Source organism: Xiphias gladius, chromosome 20, assembly GCF_016859285.1.
Source record: "Xiphias gladius isolate SHS-SW01 ecotype Sanya breed wild chromosome 20, ASM1685928v1, whole genome shotgun sequence".
In the NCBI taxonomy this organism is placed as follows: domain Eukaryota; kingdom Metazoa; phylum Chordata; class Actinopteri; order Istiophoriformes; family Xiphiidae; genus Xiphias; species Xiphias gladius.
The window spans coordinates 21,578,448-21,598,148 of NC_053419.1; the positions used below are offsets into that span (position 1 = coordinate 21,578,448).

The 19,701-nt window shown below is 40.4% G+C and overlaps 1 protein-coding gene across 2 annotated transcripts in view; it reads left to right on the forward strand.

The window, feature by feature from the left end:
- Positions 1 to 19,468, forward strand: part of ap3b1a (adaptor related protein complex 3 subunit beta 1a) — a 60,628-nt gene extending 41,160 nt beyond the window's left edge. For both annotated transcript variants that reach the window (XM_040157440.1, XM_040157438.1), the window contains exons 23-27: positions 2,792 to 3,020; positions 6,995 to 7,079; positions 7,760 to 7,857; positions 10,347 to 10,482; positions 19,315 to 19,468. In XM_040157440.1, the coding sequence (XP_040013374.1) occupies positions 2,792 to 3,020; positions 6,995 to 7,079; positions 7,760 to 7,857; positions 10,347 to 10,482; positions 19,315 to 19,468 (702 nt within the window). The remainder of the gene's footprint in view (positions 1 to 2,791; positions 3,021 to 6,994; positions 7,080 to 7,759; positions 7,858 to 10,346; positions 10,483 to 19,314) is intronic.
- Positions 19,469 to 19,701: the final 233 nt, after the last annotated feature.

Below are 19,701 nucleotides of genomic sequence, written 5' to 3' on the forward strand. Positions count from 1 at the left end.
CAGCACAGCAACAAATGTTTGTTTGACCTCCTTTACAGGCACTTGGGCGGTCTGGACACGAGAGATGTTGCTAGTCTGTCAAGGGGATTGGGAGATAGTGTTGTTTATCAGAGAGTGTACTCGTGTGTCTGATGTGACTTGGGCTGGCTGTTGTTTTAAAATGTTTGATACTGGTGCCTATATGATGCCTGAACTTTTTTTTCCTACAGAAGACTTACATATTAAAAAAATAAATAAAAGAAAGAAAATTCATGGGTGCTATAGTTTTTAGAAAATGTTGTTCATGGATTTATATGTAACTTTTGGAGTTACACAGGAGTAAACACTTAATTGTTGCGTGCTATTTTTAGCCATGGGTTAATATTAAAGGGGTGTTCCGCTATTTTACATATAAAGGGCAGTTTACTCGTCATGGAGGGTACTATTCGGGCCTGTGCAAACAGGGGTATAATGTCTTCTCTGGAGGGAGCTGTTTAAAAGAAAACAACCCTGGTTATGTCTTGAGGCTGCAAATATTTGAGAGAAAACGCATATCATAAACAAGGGGCGTGGAGTTGGAAGATGAGGCTGTGTAACAGGCAAGGAAGGTGAAATGAAAGATGCAATTTAGTAGGATCCAGTGTTTCTGATGCTCGGCTCATGCTAGGGAGTAAAAACCATGATATCTTGGCTTCTGCTGCTTTGAATTTAACCATTCCTTTTAAAATCTGTCTTGCATAAGTCCTTCAACTTGGTGGATCTGCATCACTAAAATTGCTTTTGATGCCTATTTGGTGCAAATAAAGAAATAAAGGAACGTGTCACCCAGTGCAACAGTTTGGCTCAACTCAAAAATTGTTTTCCATGATGAATTTAAAACACAAATAATAGCATAAAACAGTGCATTTAATATCAGAATAAACTTCATCAAGTTTTGGCTACACATGCGATAGTTGTGTATAGGATCATTTCATTGCTGGTTTCTTCACAGTATTTGTTGACAGTAAGAAAAAAAACACAGAGTATTGCCAGCTTTATCCATGAACATGAGTTGACATACAAGAACCTTACCTAGGACTGCAGGTATCTAATCTTATACATAATTTAACTGCCAAACCTGTTTTTTGTTTTTTTTTGCTGCTACAGTACAATGATAGTGAGTGTTTGATTTCATCTCAACAATCTCCCCCTCTAAAGTGAGCACACTGAAACTCGTCTCTGCAGCTCTTGTTGTATGTCAAAACGATTCTTCATCCTCGCACGCCGCGTGACAAGTCTGAGGATGGCTCGTACATTTCTCACCCAAGTCAGAACACATGGGCAGTGCGTTCAGCTTCAGTAAAACAATGTACACTGACACCACTCAACACTGAGCTGTGCCATCATGCCTGCATTTTTCCACCGTGTTTCTTCATATCACATTGTTAGTCATATTCAATTAGCTTAATTAGTTCACACACCTCGCTTAATCATTTAAGTCTGTTGTTTACCGAATCTGTTTTTCTGCTACAGGTTTTGTAGTTTTTTCATATAGAGCTACATGATATTTCTTTCTTTTTTTGCCCACCACTCTTGTGACTTCTTTGCAAGTTGGATTTGTTTTTTTTGTTTTTGTTTTTTTTTTTTAATACAATTTTAAGTGTTGAATAGTGATGATTTTTTTTTTTTTTTCCAGTCTCTAAACTCATGCTCATTTGCACCAGGATGATATACATCTGTCTAATTGTTGGCTCTGTGTCGGTGTATGGTGCTAAGTGTTTTAGAGGGTGTAAAAATCTGTATCTGTATCAGTTCTGATGTTTTGAACTGATTAGTGCTGTCACTCAAGACAGAAGGACCTCATTGACTTTGAAAAGTTCTCATACTTGTCATACTTTTGTGATGGTTTTTATTTAATTTGTATTGTTGGTATAGATACAGCAGAAGTGTGTCTTTGCACCTATTTATGCACGTTCTGTGAAAATATATATATATAATATTATAGTGTATGTATATATAATATTATAGTGTATGTATATTTGGCATTGTGTTGGCTGACCGAATCTTTCTAACAAGAGCTGACAGGTGCCACCATCAAGTGAAAAACTGAATGCCACCAAGTGTGAACAAGGTTCATCTAAATAACAAGACAACAGTTTTTAGGAGGGAAAAAAAACACCAGCACCTCCTTTCTTTTCCATATTTCTCAAACGTACTGCAATTTCCTGCCTCTGAAAAGGTAAAGCTCCTTTAAAAAGGCTTGCGAATGTCAGGTTTGGCCCTTGTAGGCACTTGTATTTCTATTCATTGTTGTTGAGGGGTTGTTTTCATTCAGCCTGGTTTGATCCAACCCAACCCATTTCCATCTAACTGGGCTGATTTAGGAAATTTCTTAAATGGACTCCTCTTTACCCTGCAGAGTTAATGAAAGGAGCGGTGGAGGGGAGTTTATCAGCCAACCCTCGGTCCCACTCCACACAGAAGTGCTGCATTCTGGCTGCTTATTGGACATGGTGAATTGCATGAATATACGTGATGAAAAGACCGGAGATTCTTGCATTCATTTGCACTGTAATGCACAAGGCGTCCCTGGACATGGTTTTGATGTGGAGTGCTCTAAGCTCCTGAGCAATATTCTGCATGTACTGTTTTTCTCTGCCTCTGCTCTCAGCCTGTTGTTGTCAGCACTGTTTATTTTCTCATAGATCAATCCAGTTCATACTGCAGTTTATTGCTCTGGTAATCAAGAGGGTTGATTTATTTGTCAGCATTGTTTGTTTGCACACAACTGCCGTACAAAATCACACTCCCTTTCTTTCATGGGTTCTTCTAGGTCACCACGCCATCTTTCGGCCCCGTGAAAACCTATGAGCTGCTTCACCACATGACAGGAAAAGGTCTTTCAGCCAAGTACCATTTCCCCAGGCAGCCATGTCTGTACAAACCCAGTATGGTGGCGGTACAGGTCACACTGACCAACAGCTCAGATCACAGTTTGGAGGAGATCCATATAGGAGACCGAAACCCAGCAAGCCTGAACATCCACTGCTTTAACACCGTCGGTGAGTACAAGTGCCCGTCATGTAAATTATCCCACTGCCCATTCACCAGACATCCATTATGTAGTGAGGTTACAGTGTCCTTAGCAAATTTACCTGCTTGTCACCCAACGAGTTATGTTGTTTTGTTGAGAATATGGTCACCATGTGTCCTTAGTGAATCTTTGACCCTTGTACTCCACACTAGAAGTGTGAAATATGGATAAAATCCTCTATTGCAGAATTTGCAGTGTTGCCATGTCTTTAAATATATAAGAAAAAAAAAGAAAGTATATTGTATATATTATACGGTATATTTTTCATAGCTTAAAAACCCAACATTGCTATGAAGAAATCATGATTATTGATTTGTAACATTGCCAGCAAATGAGATATTAAAGGATAAGGATTATGATATTCTATATTTTCCTTATTTTAAAAAATCCCATGAAAACAAGTATTTACTTACAAGTGTTTTCTGCCAAGCAAAAGCCTTATATATCTTATTCCTCTATATTATTGACTTTGAATGTTAATGTTAACTAACAAAAGCACAACAATTAGCCACACTGCTGGACTGGGTGACATGTTGCTTCAATACTATGAACATGGGCACCGTAGTTTATTCTGAGCCTAGCCAACATTCATCATTCCCCCTGCTGTAAATACTCGCTAAAGCACCAAACGTGTATTAATCCGCCACTGAAAAAAGTCCTCAGCAAATGCAGTATTTACTCCTGTTTAAATAATGTCTGCTAAAAACTGCAGTGCCCAGTGTTTTAGGAAACTATTTACCTTTTTTAAGAAAAAAAAAGAATGTATACGCATTCAAGATCTGTTTTTAAAGATTTACGTCTTCAGTAGGAATGAATGGGCTCGGGGCTGAGAGCCACAGACAGGATGTTGATTTTGGTTTTTTTAACCGGGTTTGTTAAGATTATCAAAAGAATAGAATATTAGCAGCCTGTCCTTTTTAAAGGGACAGTGTCCTTGGTATAAACGGCATTGCAAATTCTCTGACGGTTGACAAATACCTGTTGTCTCACAATGCCTATCGTCATATAAACCACGTACTACTCCACACTAACCCTTTAGCTAACACTGTCTAGAATAAATAAATAAAGCTAAAAGTTAATTTAAAATTAAAATGAGTATTATTCACAGTGATGTTGAATGTTTGAGGAATCCAGTGGTACTATTATACCTTTTATTATTTATTTTCTTTATTTATTCAATATCTGTGTCTTTAATTTTCAATAGGACTCAAAGTGTAACTGCTAGGTGTATTTTTTTTTTTTTTTTTTAATTTTGTTCCATTTTCCAGTTCCCCAAAGCAGCCTGGCAGTTTTAGACACATTCATTAAAAAGGTGCAGTATGTGGCTGTAGAGATACCACATAGTCTCATTTTCTCTTTGTATTCTATAAAATGCTGCTGGCCTTTGATTACAGTCCTCACACATGCTGGGTGGCAAGTGGATCAAACGCCAGTGTGAACTCAGTTTTGACTTTGCAGATGTAAGGCGTCATATTACCCAGTTTTTTTTTCTAAAAGACATTAAATGAATATTATGTTATCAAAAACCTATAAAGGCTGAATGCTATCAGCTCAGCAAATAGCCCTATCCCCTTCTCCCAACCTGAAAACAGCCGATATTACTTCAGATAATCCCTATTCGTTAGTGTATGTTTGTTGGTCCTGATTGATACTATCGCCATATTTCTTGTCTCACTGTGGTATGATCATTACACTCAGTATAATATCAGACTGAGAACATACACAGACACACACAGACACACACACACACACACACACACACAACTGGTGTGCGGTGGAGCACGTTAAAACTGTCAATTGCAAGGGATTGATTGGGCATTGAAGGAACTCAAGAAGCCAAACAGTGGGTAATTTGGATCGATTGAGCCCGGCTACTGTGAGCGGGTGGCTGGAGTTGGTTTGGATAAGTTGCAGAGGATGAATACAGACAAAGCTTTATGTAGTGTTGTTATGTGTGTGTTAGATAAGGGATAACACATGACAGGGTTTGTATTTAGTGAGGAATATTGCACGGTGCATCCACGAAGTGCATTATGTTCCATTGCTGCTCATCTCCATCCGAACGGGGTAATTTAACAGTTTAAAATGAAAAGTATTTGTGATTTGCTTAATGTTTATGTCCAGCGACATGTCCCTAAATCAATTAACAAATTGACTTATTTGTAGCAACTAGTTACTAACATTTCCTCTGCCTTTAATACTTCATACACCAAAATGGAGAAATAAAACACCAGTTAGTTTTGTGAGTTTTATTGTAGTTTAAGGGACAGTTCTGGTTTATTACAGCAGGGCTTTTACGTTCGTTGTGTCGGCCATCATTTCTATCGGTAATAATAATATGGTACCCACCGAAGTAATCACGGAGATCTGGGAACACGGTGACATTGCAAGAAGTCTGAGGGAGAGAGAAAGATGAGCTGTCAGACTACGAATCAGGCTGTAAACATTATTTGTACGAGCGGTAAAATGATCTTTTGTAAACCTCACATCACAGTTAACAGACTGACTGAGAGTAGCATACTTAGAGTAGTTGTGCACACACAGGTTCGCTGTCTAATGAGGGATTATTACAGACATTTCAGTGCTGTAGATAATCTAGATAAACTTTTGTCTTGGTCACAACCTGTCTGATTTTTCTGACTGCTTGTATTTCGTGTCCCATTGGACACTGCTGTTGCTGTATTCCCAAATATCCTGAACTACTTTGGTGAGTAAAAAAGGCTCTAATAAGTGATGGAAATGATGGCTCAAAACTATGACAAGGACACCCAAGGTGTAATAAACCAGATTACACGATTCCTTTAAATGATCAGCTTCTGAAAAACCTTTCTGGATGACCTGCAGCGGCGCAGAAGACCACACAGATATTGTTTTGACAACTTGTGCCACAAAGTGGGTAGGTAGCGTTTTAAGTAAAGCTTCGGACTTTGAAAAATCTCAAATTGCATATTTCCTTCGAAGGCAACGTTACACACATTAATACTAACTTGTTACTTACAGTTTGGCTCAGTACTTTAGGAGAAATGTTAAAACACCAAAAGAAGGATTAATGCTGCTTTGCAGTCTGAATAAAAATACTTAGTCCCTCGATGAATCCTCACACCTTGATGGACATTGTTAAAATGTATTCATAAAATAAGTGACTTCAGACGACATTCTAAATTGTGTATGTTATAGTTTGTATTGACACAGAAGACTAGGGAGACAGAAACGGAGACTTAAAAAAAACCAAACCAAAGGTAAAAGCAGAGGAAGCCTGTTAGCGGAGCTGTGAAGGCTGGATTGGAAGTGAGTCCATGATGGCTCTGTTTTCGGAGGGTTTCCTCTGGAGCCTCTGCTCTGCTCTTCTCCGACTGTGGAAAGAGTTATACAGTAAAATAGCCCTGCTCCACAGAGGGAGAAACACAGGCCGAGTGGGGAAGCGTGGAGGATGTTTCTGTCTGTCTGTGTTCTTCTCATCCTTAACCTCCCCCTCCTCCTCCTCCTCCTCTGGCATTCAGCTATCCAGACTCTGTCTTCAGCATTTTTGGCTTTGCTTAACTCTCTCTTCTAACTCGTGTTTCACCCGCTATGTCTATCTCCCTTACCCCATCTCTCTTGACGCTGATGCTCCCTTTGACAAGCCTGTTGTTTTGGAAATATGCTAGTCCTTCATGTGTTTTTTTTATTTTTTTTTTCCCGAGGCTAGAGGTGGGGGGAATGAGATTGAAGGATAGATTTCTCACACACGGTGGCCTTGCTTTGTGAAGTAGAAAACACAAGTGGTGTGGATGCCTGTCTGTTCCACTCTGCTGCTGCCCTCCCTCCTCCTCCTCCTCCTCCTCCTCCTCCTCCTCCTCCTCCCTCCCTTTGCTCGATCCCTCCCCATGCTGCACACTGTGCCCTTGTCACTCACTCTTCCTTTTCTCCTCTCCTCTTTCCTCCCCTCTTTTCCATTCTCAGAGCGGCTGGAGCCAGAGGCCTCGGTGACTGTTTCCATGGGTATTGACTTCAGCGATTCGACACAAGCAGCCAACTTCCAGTTGTGGTAAGACAACCTGACATCAGCTCGTATCAAGTCAGGTGTATTTTTTTTTCTCTCAGACTTTCAGTTTTACATCTTTTTCAGTACTTTTTTCTGCTACTGCTATCATTCTGTCTCCAGATTCATCATCACATCTCCCCTATTTGTCTCTTTCTCTTAAATTTATTTGCGTCTTCCCTTCCCTTTCTTCCTCTCTTGTCTGTTCTTTGTTAATTCTCCTTTTCCTACCTGCTCTGTGCCATCACTCCCAGGTGAGACGTCCGCCACAATTGATCCCGGTTCACTGGGATAACAATTATTCCTGCAGTAATCAGCCCCAGCCCAAATCAGCCTGCTGAATGCCATTGGCACCGCTGCTCAGCTGATCAATAACCTTATCAGAAAATCTGTTCGGGATTGGGGAATCAATCCGGCCCAAAATGCCATTCACAGAGTGTGATTTGCAAAGCAATCAAAAGAGAAACACTTAATGAACAAACAAAACACAGAGTAAATACACACAAGTGCACAAAACACACACACACACTATGCTACACGCTCTGTTTTATTTACTCAGATTAAGATGAATTTGAAATACAGAGCAGGAGAACAAGTCCTAATTTACAAGGATCCCGCTTAGGTTTTTCTGTTAGACATCCTGTAAATAAGTTGTTGTTCCTGTGCTCTTGTTCTTTCTCCCTCAGCACCAAGGAGGACCAGTTTAATGTGTCCATCCAGCCTGCCGTAGGAGAGCTGTTAATGCCCAGTACCATGACGGAACAGGACTTCTCCAAGGAGCAAGGTGAATTATAATTCGCATCATGTTCGGAAAAGTAAAAATTCCTCATGTTTAAAGATCATTGTCATTATCACCAAGTACAAACTAGAATTGTTGTTCTACTAATTCAGAGTCACTGGACCTGCTTTGAATCATTCCTTATATCATAAATATACTGTTGATGGCCATTGAAACATCAAGGCGGTAATTGCAGAGTTTAAGTGAACATCTTAAGTAAGTATTCGACTACTATGGCGTGGTCTCAGTCACAGTGGTAGAACTAATTCCTTTGCTTCTCTGTTGTCGGTAAATATCATTTCTTCAAATGTTTCAGACTGCTGGGTCTCAAATAAAAGAAGTATCCTTTGTCTGTGCCCGAGTGACCGTAATCTTTTCACCATTTGACATCTGATGATAATATCCTGATTAAATAATCCCGTGGCAAAAACAAAACCAACAATAGGTGGGTTTCTATGCAAATGTAGAGCAAATTTTAACTGGATTTCGAGAAACGTTGGGCAAAATAACACACATTTCGAATCCACTGCTGTCATGCGACTATTAGGAGTTGGTGGCGCTAATTATCCAGAGGGGTCTCATAAAAACCATTGCTGAAGAAGAGGGAGGAATAAGATATGGCAATTAAAAGAACGCCAGTCAAACCTCAAACGGTGAAAATGTAGAAAACATGATGCAAACGGGGCATAATTTAATAATAATGATGATGAGGATGATAACTTTATTTATGCAGCACTTTTCAAAAAAAATTCCAAAATGCTAACATGGTTTTCAACAGGATTACAACGTTAAGAACTAGAAATTAGGCAGTAAAATTAAACATTTAAAATAAAATAAAACAAAATAAAATAGAGTAAAATACCCCAAATTTAAAATACAAACAATAAAACAAAATAAAAACAACAGGAGCAAAAAAAAAAAGGGGTGGTGGGTGTGAGACTGACTCAAAATAAACTACGGTGCCCGTGTTCAATGTAATGAATATAGCCTGACGATAGTGATATTGATATTTATGAGTTTAAAAACGTTGATAGTGATATTATCAGCCGATAGTCATTTGTTTCTAGCATCAATATGTAATGTAAATAAACAATCTTGATACAGATACATACCAAGGGGGACGTTTTACAGACTCTGGTGGACTTAACTCACCTTAAAACCTGCACTGGCATTTCTGAGCCGCAGTTTCTTGTTATCAGTCCACATGCACACCAATACCGAAATATCTGCGACAAGCTAATACTGGCTGCTATATTGGCCGATTTATTGGTCTAGCACTGTCAATGAAGCACCATGTCGCTCAGTGCGACGGTGGGGATCGTTTGTGTGTTTTGAAAGGTTTTTGGACGACAGCGGAGCTTCATGGTACAGAGGAAGAAACTTTGTCAGACTATTGATACACTGACCATTGGTTTTACTACGATCCATTCATTGTCGGTTTTGGTCTTTACATGGGATTTGTTGACAATAAGAAAAAAGTATAAAATATCACCAGACCTAATAACAATCCCCATTTTGAATCTTAAAATCTTAAAATTTGAGAGTCAGTGTTTTTCTTCTTTATTGTATGCAGTATTAATGAACGATTTCTGTGAATTAAAATACAATCCTAGCCTGTTTCTAATAAACATTTCCTCATCTTAGTCATTAAGGCAAAATGCTTGCCTCTTATGAAGCACTTAATGGTATTTCCTACGAATACATACAAAGCACAAACACGCACACCTGTAGAGCTGCGTACTGCGGCAGCTATTGAGAGCTGAGAGCATTCTCGTACCCAAGCCCTCAACGTGCGCTTAAGTGCCTGCTAAATGCTGCCTCTGCTTTAATTAATCTTCATTCGCTGTGTTTTGAGCTCAACTGAATACAACTTGCACTCAGACTAAAAAAAAAGACTAAAAAAAGACTGACTAAAAAAAAAAGTGGATTGAATAGAGTAGAACAACTTGCTTTGCTGGACCTTTTTCTCTCTAGCAAGTTGCTGCTTTATACCAGTTGAGTGAACTTAATTAATTCTTTTATCTAACAGGTCTTCATTATATTTGCCTTTTAAAACCTCTTTTATTTCTACCTAACTTGTGCGTATTTATCTCCATTCTTTCTTTCATATACCTGCTAATTACTGAGAGCACATGTACTTGCCCCTTGCCTTAAATTGAGTGTTTTTTTTTTTTCCACTCTATTTTCATTATTGATGGAGGCACCATTTTATTGTTTAGCTACTCCCACTTTATTGATCCTCAAAATCTGTTTTATCTCGTTGTTCCATGAGTGTCAGTCCTGAAACCAGGTCCCAAAATACTCTTTATACAGGAATTTAATGGACATTTTAGATGTATAACACCTGACTGTGGAATCGTTCATATAAATATTGCAACCATATAAATAGTCTTGGTTTAAACGGGACCAATATATTGACTGTACAGTAATGGCAGAATTTAGCTTCTGTTGGTGTAGGTCCCTGTTGCATGGCTTAACGTTTTGCATCCCCTCAGGTAAGCTGCTGGGCATGAATGAGACCTCGGAAACCATCACCATGGCAACAGCAAACACCTCCAGCCAGGCCATCAGCAAGCAGGTCCTGTCTGTGGCCAACGTAGGAGTGGTTTCGTTCAGCCAGAACATCCACAGGTGAGATGTCCAGAAGGGCTTTGTTTGTTTGTTTGTTTGTTTGTTTGTTTGTTTTTACCACAGGGACTCAATTGTTTTTTTTTAGAAGTCAAGAAAATTATATGTTCATGCAGTTTCTCATATTGTGACTGTCCATTGAAAACCATGTAGCTCCGGGTTTGGGATTTTGAGTGTTTTCTTTATGGATTGAGAACATTTGAATACTTCTAAAGCCAAATGAATCATTTTAAAACCGTTTAGATGACCTGAAAAAAACTTACGAAAGACTGACGTCTTGGAGATGCGTGGTTTTGACAGTACAGAAGTCATAAAATATATTGGTTATCTGACAGTGTTATTTATCCAATTTACTGTTACTTAGGTGATATGCAACTTGATGTTGAGCGTGAGATGTTTTGTTTTTTGTTCCGTGTCTTGACAGGCATTGTATCTAACAGCAGTAACTTCAGTTGCAACGGTTAATGTATTTAATCCCAAACCAGTCAAATACTTTTGAGACGTGAAGACAGAAACTGAGCATTTCACACTAAATGACAGGTGTTTACAATTTCTTGTCAGCTATTGGAAAGATGCACCCAGAAGGCATTAAGGACAGGAGAGATGATTTCACAGTAAATGACACAATTCACTAGATTTAGTATTTGATACGCAGGTTTCAAATAATAGAATTCTGTTATTAAATGAAAACGGATGAGGAACTGAATAGTCATCCAGTCACCTAAAATTAATACCAAACCCACTTAAACTTTACCCCATTTGTTTGAACTCGTTTTAGGTCCCTGACTGGTCAGATGTTTGATTATTGTCCATCAGTTAGGTGGGGTGTCAGCGCACTCAGGTTACATCTGAACATTATTGCTGTTAACTGAAATGCAGCTTTGTCAGTAGTCAGGCAGTTTGTTTTATATGTTTTAACATAATCTTAAAGTTAAATATGCTGCTTGTCTAACTCTTCATTTAGTTATTTTTGGGGCTAATCCTCAATCAGCAGCCAGACCGATAAATTGGCTGGATAATTGCCTCTTACAGATTTACGATATTGGTGTCAGTGCACTTGTTGGCTAAAAAACAAGAATATTGTATGGTAGATATATTTAAGGCTATTTAGAAACAGTGTCGCCATCACATTGTTTGTCCATTTGCGAGCACTGACAAGCTTATTTGTCATCCATAAATATCTCAGTGCATTCCTTGGTCACAATTCATTTATCACCAAATTTAAGGGATACAGAAGCAAAAATCTTTGTTTATCTTATATATTAAGCTAATAAAAAATGATTGTACCGGATTTTTAAAACTCTGTTATTAGTTTTGGTAACTGCCTTAAAAATGTAGTTTTGGTCAGGCTCTGTTTACAGTTTTGCCACTACAGGCCTTGTCCATAGTAGGGATGCTTTCCAAACTGAAGAAATAGAACAGGGTTTAACAGGTAATGACCCCTGGCTGTATATAAATTGTACAGTTGACTTCACAGTGCAGTTACTATCACTAGTCATTACTTTATGTATTTGTATTTCTGGGAGCCTTATAGTCTTTGCCTACCAGGCTTCCTTTTTTGTCAGAATTGGGTTTCGGTTGTCTCAGCTGTCCTGTGAGATTTGTCCAGACTTAAAAAAAACAAAACAAAACAGGAAACAGAAACATACATCTTTAAAGGAATAGTGTGACATTTTGGGAAATACGCCCTATGGTTGCCTTCTGGTGGACAGTAAGGAGAGAAGATTGACACTGGTCTGGTATCTTTTTGTTAAATATAAGGCTACAGACAGTAGTTTGTTAGCTTAGCTTAGCATAAAGACTGAAAACAGGGGAAAACAACTAGCCTGGCTCTGTCCAAAGGTGACCAAATCCACCTTCCAACAAAAAATCCAAAATGTGTAAGAACAACAGTTTGCCATTTTACAGGGGATTATGCACTGGACAGTTTCTTGGCTGAGAGTAGTAACTAGCACGAGTCTCTTCTGGTTGCTAAACTAAGACAACTGACTGCTACCTGTAGCATTTTATTTAATGTACAGATACGAGGGTGGTATCGATCCTCTCGATTCACTCCCCTCCAGAAAGCCGATAAGCGTATTTCCCAGAATGACAAACTATTCCTTTAAAATGAGAACTTCCCTCATATAAACAGTCGTAAGCGCCCTGAATCCACCAGGTTGGTACAGGCTCAGGTTGATCATATTTTCCAGTGCGGTTCAGGTTTAAGGCTGGTTTCGGGTAGTGTGATGTAGTGTGACATTAGCATTAGACCTTAGGCTACTCTAAAGCAGCACTCTTTGTTGCAGGGCTCACTTTATCTTTGACAAAGAAATTGTCGACTCTTAATAGTTTGGGATTATTCACTGTGGGAAGTAATTATTAAATATATTATACCTTTTATTTAATCAGTTAAATCCGGTTGACATTTCACTTTCAAGGGAGACCGGAGTACGTGCAAAACAGCACAGGACACTGAAGAGTAAGAACATATATTTGAATATGCAAAATTCAAATTAAACAGATAATAAAGATAAGTAAAAACTTCTTTCATTGCATGCAAAGGCACAAATTCAACCCCACAAAAATGTGATATTTGTGTAGGCAACAGCAAGAATTATTTCCTAACCTTCCTCATATCAGGAAGGTCCGTTAAAAACACAGGTCCAGAAATCAAACCTAACACTGTTTTGTGAGTCACATACAGATTTGTGAGTGGAGTTTGTTTTCTCTGCCTAAAAGGGATGAGATGAATGTTCCCGGCTACGCGTGCCCGCCATAATTGTGTTTTATGTTGAGCTGAGTCGCGCAGTGCGTATGCGGGTATCAGAGAGTGAAAGTGCCTGTGTCACAGCTCAGCCTCTCACAGACATGCCAGGGGAATGCCCTGAGAAGCCTGGCTGTGTAATTGGTGTACACAGAGTGTGTTAATGAGCTTCCTCCTCTGTCACGCACACCCGAACACCTGATAGATAATTACACCTCCCTCTCTCCCTCTGTTTCCTGCTCTGTCTCTCTTTCACTTCATCTCTGCACCCCCATCTGTCTCTCCCTCCACACCGCTGTCTGTCTTTCACTTCCTCTTTGTCTTTCACTCCATCCCTGTGTGCCATGCTCTGCCCCCCCCCCTTACTTGTCTCTTTCTGTCTGTCTTTGGTGATAATTTCTTTATAGATTTAGCCTGGAATAGATGGAAAATGTAGGAGACACTGGATAAATATGGGACAGTGAGGAAGTCAGAGTGAAAAAATAAGAAGTAGACCATAGCACAAGGGCACAGGGAGCTGAGAGAGTGAGTGGAAATCAATGTTAGCCAGTGGGAGAGGCCTGCATCCAATAAGCCCATACTTCATTCAGAATAACCAATAACTTGAATGACTCCATGCTATCAATCTCCCTCCTGCTTCTTTGATGGCTAAAGAGGAAGACAGTCTCCCACTGTTGCCCTCTAGTCTTTTAATAATAAAGACGCTCTCTTCCATATTGTCCGGTGGTGTCCATATGAAGACAATATCCTCAGTTTTTTGTCTCCTCAAATTTAACTGGCAGGTTTCACAGCCTTGTCTTTGAAGCACCATTGCATGCTTTTGTGTTCCATTCATCCGGATAGTTTTTCCAAGTTCCTTTTAAATTAGCTTTTTGAGGGTTTTGATTTGGTGCCACCGACTGTGCAGGTTCTGGATATTTAATTTGGTGTGATCAAATAATTAACTTATATAATTATTGTTTTGTTATGATGATTATAGCTGCAACAATTTTGCTAATCGATGGATCATTTAACTCATTTTAAAAGCAAAAATATGCTCTTTTTACTTCTGCTGTGGAGGTTTTTCATCATGCTATCGTCCAGTATTTTACTTTTTATTTTTTTTGTTTTACTTGAAACAGCTTTCTTTTCCATTTGTTCCATAACTTCTGCAGAACGATCAAAGAAATGTTATCATTCAACTCTACTTACTGTACTCAGAGGCTCTATTCACACTACACTACTCTTTCCCACATCCCAACTTTGGATCCAGACCAAGTCCTGGAGAACAAGAGGTGTGTAATAATGAGGGTTGCAACTAGCAATTATTTTCCTTGTTGATTAATTTTTTGATCATTTTTACCATTAATATCAGAAAATGATAAGAAAGAGTTCCTAAAGTCTATTGTGACATCCTCAGATGTCATATTTGGCCGACCAACAGTCCACAACCCAAATAAAGTCTCTTTACCATAATATAAACCTGGGAAAAGCAACACATCCTCACATTTAAAACGCTGGACCCACAGACTGTTTGGCATTTTTTGCTTGATAAGTGACTTAAACGATTAATCAATTATCAGAATTGTTGTTGTTTCATTTTTTTTTTTGCCAAACAACCATTAGATTAATCAAACTAATTCTTTCAGCACCTTTAGTTATTCCAGTCATGGTGTTTACTGTGTATTGCCGCCGTACATCCCTCGAATAAGACACGTGCACAGAGCAGAGCGATCGATCTGATAGGATACACCCACTGAGAGCTTATTGTGGAGGTCACTCGTCATTAAATGTGATGTGAGCGGTGACCTCCATCCAGTGCCCCAGAGTAAGGACTCTCTAATCCGGGTAAGATCGCACAAAGTCTCTGCCCCCGGCAGAGTCAGACTTTGGGTTTAATGTAGAAAAATGGAGCGGTGTGAAGCCTGAGAACGACACAGTTTATGACACGTATTGTGTTTGCCTTAAACTGACCTCAGGTACTTTGTGTTATAGACTGCAGTATTGTGGTTGACACAGGTTTGGTTCGACAAAGAAACAGCCTGCCTTCCCCTCTGCACCTCTGCATCCCTGCACTCCCCTTGTTTATCAGCAGGGTGCAGCACTGCTTTTCACAAACAGGCTTCGAGGGCATGCGGAGGGGGGATGCCACAGAAACACAGAAATTGATTGCTGGAAAGGAGGATGGCAATAAATCAAGCAGGAAAGCAAATGTAGACAACGCTGTTCTTGTTTATGTCTAAACAGGCGGAATAGAATAAATGTGCTCTATTTTTCAGTCCGTTTGAAAGCAAATTTGATCGAATTTTGCATGCGTTGCCAATCTCTCCGGTTAGAGCCTAATTTTCAAAAATAAAAAACAAAAACTGAAAAACGGAAAACCTTGATTTATAAGCTATGCTTTCTCTTTACTTTATGCCTAGATATAATTAAATTAAGTTTCTTGAAACACTGTGAATTTCCCGCTTTTCAGTGAAGTTGAATTCTTGTTTTTGTTTAAAATTTAATTGACTATCATTTATAACCTGACTAACTAAATGCCTGGTCCCTCCATTATAGATTGCTTAGCAGACAGTTTGGCATATGATCTATCTTCAGGTGATACAAAATGCACCATGAAGCTGACTCAATGTTTTCGGACAACAATGCAGATGCAACATGCAGTAACATGTAGATGTTCATCTCAGTTATAGGTAACGCGTTTTCCTTAAACCCTTGTTCGGGTAAATTCTCGTCTCCTCCTCCCATCTTGGCCCTTTTCTTCTTCAGCCTCCGTTTTCCGTTCGTCCCCTCTTACCTCTCACGTCCGCCTGCCCTTCGAGCGCTGCGCTGTGGTCTGTCCGTATGGCCGAGCTCTGGAGATGCGTGAGGGGTTCCTGGTTCTAATTGGGGCTAATAGCTCTGGCCATCTGCCTGGTCTGAGTCTGCTCGCTTGTGTTCGGCTCAGCCCTGGCCTCGCTGACCAATCAGTTGAAGGACATTCTTCCACTTGTCCACCTGGCCAAGAACCAGGATGGAACAATAGCATCCAGCTGTAGCCACCACAAAGTTGGCCTCAGCTTTTCGTGTCTGTTTTTTTTTTTTTTTGTGAAAACATGATGCAGTCTAGTCATACGTTTGTGCCTGACCAGCTCGTTCCCAGAGAATGACACATGGTTGAGTGTTTACTCAAGATGCAGGGGGAAGGTAGACTTGCTGTGGCTGTGGGTTAAGTCCTGCATTTTTAGGTTGCTGAGCCGCATCCTCGGCGGCCTGTGTCTTCTCTGTGTGAGGGTGAATGTAAAGGTGAAGCCCACTTTGTGTTTGCAGTGGCAGGGTGGAGGGGAGGCAGATGGCACACACGGCTCTCTGCACTGAGGAGAATCACAGATAATTGGAGAGTGATGCTTAGCTGCAGCCCTGCCGATCGATGCCAATCCGCCTGCTCTAAGTCCAGGGGTTATGCTTTGCTTTTCTTTCCATACACTGCAATTAATCCAGTGTTTAGCCCAGTATGTGAAGAGTGCAGGAGAATACCAATGACCCGTTTAAGTCCCGCTTGTCCTTAATCTTTCCCTTCTCATCCTTTTAAAAATGCACTGATGTTGTTCTAGATCCCGGATGCGATTTGGAGCTGGTCTTTGCACCTGACCGTGCACAAACAGCAGAGCGAGAATATTCAAAGCAAATACGCTCGGAAATCAAACACAATCAAAACATGCTCTTGTTTCTTTCACCCGCTCTTATTCCCTCACATGAACAAAGGCCCACAGCAGCGTCTCCTGAGACGAAATGAAAGCAGCTTCAGGGTAGTGTTAACTGGCTGAGTAAATGATAGATTTATATCCTAAATCCATTAGCAAAGCCACAGGGAGCACATTGACACCTTAAGCTGCTTACATTGGGGGCAAGAGAAGGGCTGAGGGAACTGGACAAGAGACAAGCATGTATGTTTATATGTAGTCCATGATTGCGTGTTAAATGGCACATGTAAACAGAGACAGAAAAACACCTTTTTTGCATAAACTGGATTATTTTGGTTGTGGATTTTTAAGGTTTGAATGAAGCCCAACAGAGGGTACATCCTGAATTTCCACACTTAGTCTTTTTTTTTTTTTTTTTTTTTTTAAATTTTGATTGATATACAACCCCTGAATTATTTAAAGAAGCGAAGAGTTGGTATTTTTGAGAGAAATTAATCCTCTTCTTGAATGGCTTGTGTTTCCTGCTGAAGTGGCTAATATTTTAATTAAGCCTGAGGAGGACTCTCTCTCTCCTCCCTGAGAGCTCCCTGATAAACTCCCTCCCCTCTGTTGATGGTAATTTAGCAGCTCCCCAGAGACACACCCAGACACACTAGGCTTGTGAGCCAGCACTGTTTCATTGTGTATGCATGTCCCCTCCGTGTCCCCCCTCCTCGTCTTTAACATGTGCTCGCTAATTGGTGGACGTGCTAGTCGCTCCTGCAGCGCAGCACAGCCTTGCATGGCCCTGTGACGGCGCCTGTCCACAGGCCGTCCTGCGGGGGCTCTTCACAGGCTTTAGGCAGCCCTAAGTGGGGCTCTTTGTGGGCTGTTTGTCAGGCCTAAGCGGGCTGCCGCGGGGGGCCTTTGTTGCAGGGATGTAGTGCTAAATGGAGGCAGATGGCTGGGAGTTAGCCACGTGAGGCTCCAAGATGCAGAGGGGCCAGAGGGGAGCAGTAGAGGGGGCCCAGCTCAGCTCTGTCACCCTCAAAGAGGGTCACAGTGGGTCATAGCCCCTGTCTGCCTCTTGTTAGCACTCTCAATGGAGACCATGTGCGCCCAGATTTGCCCCTGGTCTGGAGGGACGGTATCCAAGGAAACGGGGGACTGAGAATTCTCCCAATAGTCCAGAGGGAGCTGGTGGGATGGAACATCCCCCATTCTGGTCCCAAGGCTCCCACACACTCATAGACACCCACAGTCCATAAAAACAGGCTAAATTCTGATTGACTGGCATGAAGGGCGTGTCTCACCCCTAATGGCTCTTTATTCAGTTGGGATAATAGACTGTCTGTTGCTCTGCTCTCTATATTTCCTGTCACATCGTTTTCCTTCTTTGTCTCGCTCACTAATTTAGGGTAATTACAAGGTGTGAGGTGTTACAGAATTTTCTAACGTGAGGATTTATCGCTTTAGGGGAGAAATGTGAGTTAAGTGCATAGGGTTATGCCTGGGCATAGCTGCTTGACGTTTGTTATACATTAGCTGTTGAATAATGTAGTAGCCAACCATTGGCTGGCTTCACATCTAGGTAATTTATGTGAACTGTGCTTGTTGAATTGAAAAAGGAGACATTTTGGTAAAATACCAAAGTGGTTTACACTTGCTCTAACTGGAAAGTCTTTCACTGATAAGGGGATTGGCAATTAAACGTTTGTCATGTCTATTTCTGTATAAGAAGGATAAAAACATAATATAATAGAAATAATGACGTTGGCTTGGTTCATTGTACAAATTAGTCACATTATGCCCGAGAAATGCAAAGTACATTTCCTTGTTTTTATTTTCAACTACTGATGCCAATTTTCACCTTCACTCTGTCCAATAATAATAAATTGCTGAGATACGCTTTTCCGTTTTCATGAAAACCTAAGTGATTGCTTCAACCAGGGTGACAGAAGCGCACCTTTTTCACATTTTTATTTTTGCAGATATTTCAAAAATGCAGCTAAAGTGTGGCTGGCAGGTGGAATGGAAACATAGCTTTGTAGAAATTGTGATCAGTGTTCTGACTGTTTGCTTCCCCCAGATTACATAAAAAATGTCTCTTAATTACATTTAGTGGTAACTAGCCATGCAGATAATTTTGGTTTCATTTGGCCAAGATTTTTAAGATATATCTCACTGAGATTTATGCCTCCAAAGTCAATACAGTGGAGGCGAATGGAACTTTGTTTGTGGCGCTCACAGCATTGAAGAGTGTCCCTGTTACTCTAGTTAAACCACAGAACATTTTTATAGGAACTACTTCTTTAGTAGAAAGTAGCTCCAATGAAAACTGCTGGGTGAACCCTCACCTTTAAGGCTACACATCATACAGAACAGGTCGTCTGTCAGTCTGTCCTGGAATTTAACGATGCTGACCCGCGTGCTCTTATTCACCTGCAGGTTTGCCGGGCGGACGGTGAGCAGCGGAGCTCTGGTCCTGGTGTCGCTGGAGACGAAGGAGTCCTCCTCTGCCCTGCTTACGATCAACACAGAAAAGAGCGTCATGGCGTCCATGTTGCTCCGGGACCTCAAACAAGCCCTCACCCAAGCATAGAGCCCCCCCCCCTCATTCCAGGTTCTTTTAGTGAAGGTAAAAGGGGAACAGCGCTTAATTAAATATTTCATACAATTTATTTCTGTGGTTTGGGACAATTTAGGCATCTAAAATCCAGAAACTGAAGAACTAGAGCTGTAAACTATGGCGCGCTCACGCAGCCATTCTTAACTTTATGATATGTCGCTTTGGAAAGCATTGTCCTGAACCATGGAAATAACTTTGTGAAATTC